The following is an 8,279-nucleotide window of genomic DNA, read 5'->3' on the forward strand; positions in this document are numbered from 1 at the left end:
GTTTTGCTAGTGTTTATCCGCTGGATAGTTATTTACCCGGTGGATAGCCTTTAAACTGGGGCCAGGTCTCCAATCATTGAGGTAACAGTTGACGTATATCTGTAGTCGTTTTCCAATGGGAGCTCATGGAATAATTGTTAACTGGAATAAAGAAAAAGATAAGACAGATAACAGCGAATTGTACATTATCCATTCCGCTGACTTAATTAGCATTGCATAAGTGATCTCTACCGAAGAACACGACAAGGGACCCCGAGAACTAAATCCTTCACAGAAAGGACGGGAGGGAGGGCCGATGCTTTTCAACGACACCCTTTGCGAACTGATCACCTCGCATAATTGCATCCGCTTAAATAATGCCTAATACGTCATCGCGAGGCATAGTGAATATTACATGAGTGTGAATATAATGATGTTCTTTAATTTAAGAGTTAACGATTTCGCTTTTGTTTCCTGTATTTTTTATTTGTCACATTGTACTACATGTATCAACTATTCAGCTCGCTGCGTTAAAAATTTCTTTGTACTTATTGCAAGTTTGCTTAAGTGTTATATTAATTGATTGCTAGTTTTGTCTGGTCATTTTCGGTCAAAGTATGAAGACAATGTTAAAGGAACCATGCAATCAAGCATCAACCGGTAGGACACTGGAGCTCTGCCTGCCCCTGCATGACAACAGCGATCGGGGATTCCAATCACCGGCATTCCTATTCTTCAAACTCCACCACCCAAGTAACATTTAAGCTTGTGTGTTATATCGTGAGGGTTGAGTGCAACAAAAGAAGGGTATTGCATTACACCGGGATCATACAAACAATAGATTTCAACGGACCATTCAACTAATTCTTAATTATAACATACCTAGTAAATGTTCTTGTAATCCCATAGGCAGCCCAAGCTCGCGTCACTACAGACAGCCGTTGAGAATTTAAACGCGTTATAAGACTTTGTATGTGAAAATACAGTCGATTATAAAGCCTAAAAAATGCTCAATTTAACGTTCCTTCAATAAAATGAATCAAAATGACTCACCTCTGCTGTATTCTTGTGCCTTTTGGAGTTCATTTCACAGTTTCGCGAAGTCCGTGTTTTTTCAATGTTCTAAGACGAAGTCAAGGCTGCACACTAAGATTTCGACCGTTGTCAACTCAGAGGCGGTTTGCAACTCGAAAATCCATCCCAGCCAAGATTTTTTCACGCAAAGCTAAAGCCACATCATTTGCGAACCTCCATGAATGTTTCGTAGTCAAAAATCCCCACGCACGTGGCTGGAAATGAGCATTTTCTGCTTCGATTTCCACGATAGCTGATGAATTTAACTGCTTATGATCGCCGCACGAGACACGGAGCTTGGGTCCGAGGTCAAATTAACTCCACCCGACGAGGTACAGTCATTACAACACTTACCCCATCCGCACAGCGGCTTCTCGTAACCATGGAGCTGTTACGAGAAGCCGGGTATGGGGTAAGTGTTGTAATGACTGTACCTCGTCGGGTGGAGTTAATTTCACCTCGGACCCAAGCTCCGTGTCTCGTGCGGCGATCATAAGCAGTTAAATTCAGCAGCTATCGTGGAAATCGAAGCAGAAAATGCTCATTTCCCACCAAGTTCTTGGGGATCTTTGACTACGAAACATTCATGTAGGTTCGTAAATGATGTGGCTTTATCTTTGCGTGAAAAAATCTTGGCTGGGATGGATTTCCGAGTTGCAAACCGCCTCTGAGCTGACAACGGTCGAAATCTTAGTGAGCAGCCTTGACTTCGTCTTAGAACATTGAAAACACGGGCTTCGCGAAACTGTGAAATGAACTCCAAAAGGCACAAGAATACAGAAGAGGTGAGTCATTTTGATTCATTTTATTGAAGGAACGTTAAATTGAGCATTTTTTAGGCTTTATAATCGACTGTATTTTATTTCCCATACAAAGTCTTATAACGCGTTTAAATTCTCAACGGCTGTCTGTAGTGACGCGAGCTTGGGCTGCCTATGGTAATCCAATACGTAAGCGTGCTTCAATTTTCCTCTAAGCATAGTTAATAGAGAGGAATGGTTTAGAAGCTCGGCAAACATCAAATGAACAGACAAAGATGCCAAGATTTAGGTTGGAAAGTCCATGACCGTGCACAATATTTTGTTTTGCGCTCATAACCTAGGCATGAATTACGTAACCAACACTTTTCTATTGGTTAGTTCCTCAGTACAGAGTAAACAACTATTGTGTTTTGTGCACGGTCGAGGCCAAAAAAGAGAACAAAAACCTACAACAAAGAAATTTGTCGGGTTTCATAACCATTCCCCTCTATTAACTATGCTCTGGGCTATGCTGATGATACCAGCAAGCAAATGCCTGGCGAAGTTGTTTTCAGGCTTCCAAGAAGTAAAGAGAAACTCTATTCATTTACGGTTGTGTCGAAAAAGAAAGCGGAGCCAATTCTTAACTTAACTTAAGCCGTGTTCACACTCAACGTTGATTATGATCAACTGAAGTGTAATTCAGGCTACCATATTCCATTCAATTTTATTCAGTTATGGTTGCGTCCACATCCGCGAAAGTTCAAATACAATAGGCATAGTAACCTCGCAATGTGAGACAAAATAGCGCCGTATTGCGCGGCTACCACGATTACCATCACCATGCTTGGGGTGAGAAGAAAACCAAAGATAACTTCCGAGAACAGAAGAAGACGAATCCAAATCTTGGTTTAATGAAGCGATTAGAAGTTTCGTCTGCTCATACCACCACGAGTTCAACATTCTGTTCAAGTACGCACTGTAATTACTTCAAACAACCCCCTTGAGGTTGTTTGAAATAATTATAATCCAATTGTAATCACGTACTGTAATTAGTTGATTTGAAACCATTGGAAACTCAAGTAGATTATAATTCCATCATACTCGAGGTCTAATGTGAACACGGCTTAAATTAGTCAATTCTTAACTTTCTCATGAAGTCACAGAGAAACGGCGGCCATATTTTTGACAAAGCTAATATACTCCGGGACGCTGAGTCTATTTTTATGCTGACGTTTTCCTTTGTCTCGGTGATCAAACATGACCGCCGATAGTAGTATATAACGTAGGAGTTTTGCTTCCAGCGGATGATGAGGATCGTATGGATCCATCTATATCTTTAGTCTTTAGTCCCTCCAAGAGATTCGGATTGATCCCGGCTCGATCGACATGATGCCTTTGTCGCAAACCCCCACTTATTGTCGATCACGTGATTAAAAAGCCAGAATTAAAGCAAACGGAGATGCCGCACCAAATTAAGAAATCATATTATTATAAAGTTTCGATATAACGCACGCTCTGGTTTATTATAGTAAAATTGCACGGCTGACGCCACTCGTAGAATTCGAAAAATAAATTTTTCCAAACATTTTAGCCGAATGCGTGAGGAAATTAAGAAATTCTTTATTTCATAATAAATAAAGAAACCTCTCCTGTGATCTGTTCTGTTGCAAAGCACTTAACAAGCAGATAGCGCACTCAAGAAGTAGGGAAAACTCTCGACTATGTTTCGTCTTTCCCGTACACTTCTTGAGTGCTCTAACCGCTTCCTGCGTGTTTTGCAACAGAACAGATCACAGGCTAGGCTTCTTTATTTGCTAAACCAAACTGGAGTGAAGCATAGAAAATACATGTGCGGTGAATATGACATGTTCCACATTTGCCTCTCCTTGGTGGAGAAAGTTGTCAAAGACGAACTGCCGCAGCCTATGGTTCGAAAAGACAGCAGTTCATCGCGTAACGGCATAAAATAATTTATCTATGTGTATTTGCGTTTTAGATCCACACCCCCTTGTTACACCCTATGCTGCTTCATCACCGGATTGGCTTGAGAGAATCATCGCTACTCATAACTACGAGATAGTGGAAAATGATGTTTCAGTCACCTGTCAGGGGGTACCCTACATCAACATCGCTCCGAATGGGTCTCTGAAACTTCCTCCGTATCTGAGGAACATTTTCCTGGAGTTTGAAAGATATTACGAGAACACGCGCTATCAAAGGCTGAAACGGTATGTAATGACAAACCAACAAAGATATGATACACCCCTAAGCAGCAGAGAGGTTTCTTAAGCACAGTCCACGTTTAGTAGGATTAGGTAAATGGGGATGGGCAGTGTCGCCTTCACAAATGTGATTGTCAACTCTCCACCATCCACCATACATCATTATTATCTACTTTCTATTATAATGATTGCAGTTTCCCAGTTTCTCCGATAAGTGCTATGGAAAGCGGAGTGCGAGGCAAACAGAAGCTAGCATGAAAGTGTGAACAAGAAAAGAGGGTGCTCTATCTTTCTTATCATTGCACCCTACTTTTTCGTATTATATAGGATTAATTCACTCTTTAACGCTTTTTGCATTGAAAAGATGAAAAAAGTTATAAAATGATAATTTTAAATTCATAAATGAAAAATACTATAGATAAATCAATCTTACAAACGAACATAAAAAAAAATAAAATAATTTAAATTTAACCAGAGTACAAGTAGTTTGCGAGATATTTTATCGCGAAATTATTAAACAAACGCAAGTAAATCGATTGTTGCTCCGTTGAGTTTTGGCTGCGGGAGCGAGCGGCTGCGAAGCGACGAAGCTGCGAGGGAAGGAATGTGGAGGGAAGGAATGTGGCAGGGAGGGTATTACAATTAATACACGTTTAGCAGAAGGGAAAGTTCAATTATACTTTTATTGCTTCTTTAAAAGTGCTACTAGGATTAAAAAATCACCCCTTTTGTTCTTCAGATTTTGAAACTGCGATTGCTCAACACTTGACTGGAAATTTTCAGCTTTGGTTTCTATCCAAAGGCCATTTACTTTGAGTGTAAGTTTTGGATTTCACGGTCTGCGATTACTCACGTTCCAAACTGACCGATTGGACCTCAGAGGGTTGGATCTAGGGAAAAGTGACTTCATTTACTCACTAGCTTAAAGTTTCAGCTTGTAAACTCAGCTTAATGTATATGCAAAACACGAGTTTAAAAGTCTGAAAGCCCGAAACTCCCGTGCTGCATACTAGTTCAACCGCGTCCAGACGCATTACATTCTCAAACTATTAAGTCTTTGACGTCAAAAGTGTACTCGATCCAGCTCTCTCAATATTTTAAAATTAGTAATGGCGGACCATTAATTAGATTGAAATAGGAAAATTCCAGTCAAAATAAGCAAGTATCTTTTTGAAATCCAAGGAAAAAAAGATTTGAATTTGTTTCATAGCACCACTTTAATCCCCTTTTAACGACTTTCTTGAATAAACGACGGATTAACGTCGTTTGGCACATCTTAAGAAAGACTTACTCAACGTTTGGCTTTATCAACGGAGTTGATAATGTAAAATGGCCACCGTACAGAGACTCTAAAAGCTGACGCTTCTAGCGTTAGCCCTTCGTCAGAGCGAATCGAGAAATTGTGGGTTACATGTAGTTTCTACAGTAGAGTAGGAGTTAAGCAATTGGTGGTAACATAACAACGTGAAAAATAGGAATATATCAGTTAAATGAAAAGTGTTCGTTCATACCGTGAGGATTAAGGGTGCCGATTTGGAAGATGAATTTTTGTTCCAGATTCTTGCGGCTTTCCGTCGTACCTAGATGTAGGGAAAGGCCGCGGATAGCCATGTGTTTTTTGGAGTGGTTAGGGATATTCAAATGACGAGCGACTGGCTTAGATGCACCCTTGTCATTCTTCTCAACATCGCGAAGGTGTTCGCGGAATCGGTCGCCTAGTCGTACCTGTCCCGCCAATGTATAATTTATTGCATAACGTACAGGTTATGCAATAAATGACATTTGCGGGGGTACATGTGAAACGACCGGAGATCTTAACAGATCGCTTAGGTCCCGATATCTTGGTAGTGTTAAGAGTGAAAAGACAAGTTTTTCATCGTGAGCGCACACATTTGAAAGTGCCGGGTTGCTCGTTATTTTTGAGCGCGCTTCTAACTAAAAAGTTGCCTACGTTTTTGACGCGATTGAATGAAATAAGTGGAGGTTGCGAAAAGATTCTACCATTCTCAGGATCATTTTGGAGTAACTTAAAATTATTAAGAATGATACTTTTCACCGCGTGATTATGAGGATGGAAAGTGAGGATGAATGGAATTCTGTCATCATTATCTCTATGTGACATTTTTAGTGCTGACTGTCGATCAAATTGTTGGGCGCGATGATGGCCCGCTTTAACCACAGAGACAGGATTGCCACGTTTTTCGAAGAACTGGCACATCTCCTCTGATTTGCTGGAAAAATCCGAGTCATCACTACATAGACGTCGAAGTCTAAGAAATTGAGGATAAGGAATGGAGTTCTTGACATGTAATGGATGTGACGATGAACATAACAAATAACTGTGAGAATCTGTAGGTTTGTAGTGCACACTGGTACATAGCACGTTGCCACTAATCGAACTTTGATATTTAGGAAAGCCACTGAAGTTTCTGAAATTTCCCAGGTATATTTAAGAGCCGGATTAAGAGAATTGATGGGGGTTTATATTGATCGAGTTCTTCTCTGCTGGATAAAATAGCGCCGATGCAGTCGTCGATGTAGCGGCCGTAGAGAACTGACTTCCTCCTTAATGGAGGCTTCATAATTCCACGTTGTAGCCTCGATTAAACAGATCTTCCGATCTCTGTTTCTTGATTACGACAAAAGGCGCAAGTAAATTTTTTAACTGATCGTGGTGTGCCAAATGACGACTGTTTTGGAGTGCTTGTGAGGGCGGATAAAATCATAACTTATGTAGTAATGCAATTTTGGTGATATCTTTTTTCTAGCGGAAGACGTTTCATCGGATGGACCTCGGACGCGAATGATGGTCTCTTATATGATACACTTCAACGTGGAATACCGGTTCCATCTGTTTCTCCCAAAAGTTTGACTCCCAAAAGTTTGAGCCGGGAACCAGCATACCAAACAACAGTTGAAAATTCCCGTGAAGGACTCAAGCGACACTCTATTAGTTTGGGTGAGCTGAGAGGCGTCAGGGAGGCTGTTCACGATAAATTTTGCATCACGCAACCAGTAGAGATAGATAAGGTTGAATGGACAACAAGTCACAATCGCCGGCGCTTTTCTGTTGATCTTGGTGAAGTCCGAGAGTTTATTGCAATGACAGAGATGAAATCGACTCCTACAGAAAACCCGGCCGTCGCTGATCACTGGCCAGCAGACATGCGGGAAACACATCAAAGTGGAAGCCTCGCTAACCAGCTACCAGGGACTTATGTCTGAGTAGATTATTACAGTAACACTTAACAGATGTATCTTTACGGGCTGAAGATAAGAATCACTGTTATACCGAGAAACACAACAACCGAAAGGCATGTTGCTGTGTAGTCTGGACAGGGTCGATTTAGACTTGTTGTCCACCTCTTAAAAGAAAGTTTCTCCTCTTAAAAATATGCGACTTTCAGAGAAATTTGCTCAAACTCTCTGGCTCAAACCATTATTAATTTCAGGATTTTTAAAACTAGTGATCCAGTTTCGCGTCATCCAGTTGAACGTTTAAATTTAGGAAAGTATTTTGACTGTTCGTCTGAATTGACAAGGCACGTTTCAAAGTCTCACACCGGTGAGTGTATATGATGCATTACACGCGGAAGATAAGAATCGCGGTTATGCGGATAAACTTTAGGGAGTACAGAAGTTAAGCACTCCACTCTCTTCCCATAAGTGTACAAACATGTGGCCGGGGTTCAACTCCCAGACCGGGTTGAGATTTCAAATGCAACAAAAGGTGTTTTTCAAACAACACCTGTAGTTTTGAGGGACATGATTTTCAAATGTACCCAAATTCAATCCATTTCAATTCTCTCCAGTTTTGTCCATCTATGTGCCTTCTTAGCTTCTCTGTGTTTTGTTAGAGTTCTTCTATACTTTTGAACAGTTATTTTGATATTTTAGTTAATTCTATGACCATTCGATCAGTGCTGAAATTGCCTAAAATTGCGTGACCTAGCCCCTTTAAGCAATTGTCTTTTTATAGACGCCTGAAGAATTCAGGTGACATTAACAGCCCGGGATTCGCACCCACGACCTCTGTAATGCCGGGGCAGTGCTCTTATCAACTGAGCTATGAAGCCATTCAGTTTAGAGTCGGTCAATTTTGTTGGCCTGAATATTTGTGAAGCGTCTGATACTTGTACCTGTCTCCTGTTGTCAATAGTTAGAACCAGGCTTAAGTAATATCAGCTTTGGCTAATAAACTGGAAAAAGCAACCTGTAAATGATCATTCAACAAAAATAAAGCTGCATTATTTAATTGTCT

General features: G+C 40.7%; 1 protein-coding gene across 1 annotated transcript in view; it reads left to right on the plus strand.

The window, feature by feature from the left end:
• LOC138020751 (uncharacterized) overlaps positions 1–8,279 on the plus strand; it is a 54,436-nt gene extending 46,157 nt beyond the window's left edge. The window contains exons 11-12 of the mRNA XM_068867683.1: positions 3,793–4,024; positions 6,787–8,279. Coding sequence (XP_068723784.1) covers positions 3,793–4,024; positions 6,787–7,243 — 689 coding nt within the window. The 3' untranslated portion in view covers positions 7,244–8,279. The remainder of the gene's footprint in view (positions 1–3,792; positions 4,025–6,786) is intronic.

The sequence above is a fragment of the Montipora capricornis genome, chromosome 10, assembly GCF_036669925.1.
Source record: "Montipora capricornis isolate CH-2021 chromosome 10, ASM3666992v2, whole genome shotgun sequence".
In the NCBI taxonomy this organism is placed as follows: Eukaryota; Metazoa; Cnidaria; class Anthozoa; order Scleractinia; family Acroporidae; genus Montipora; species Montipora capricornis.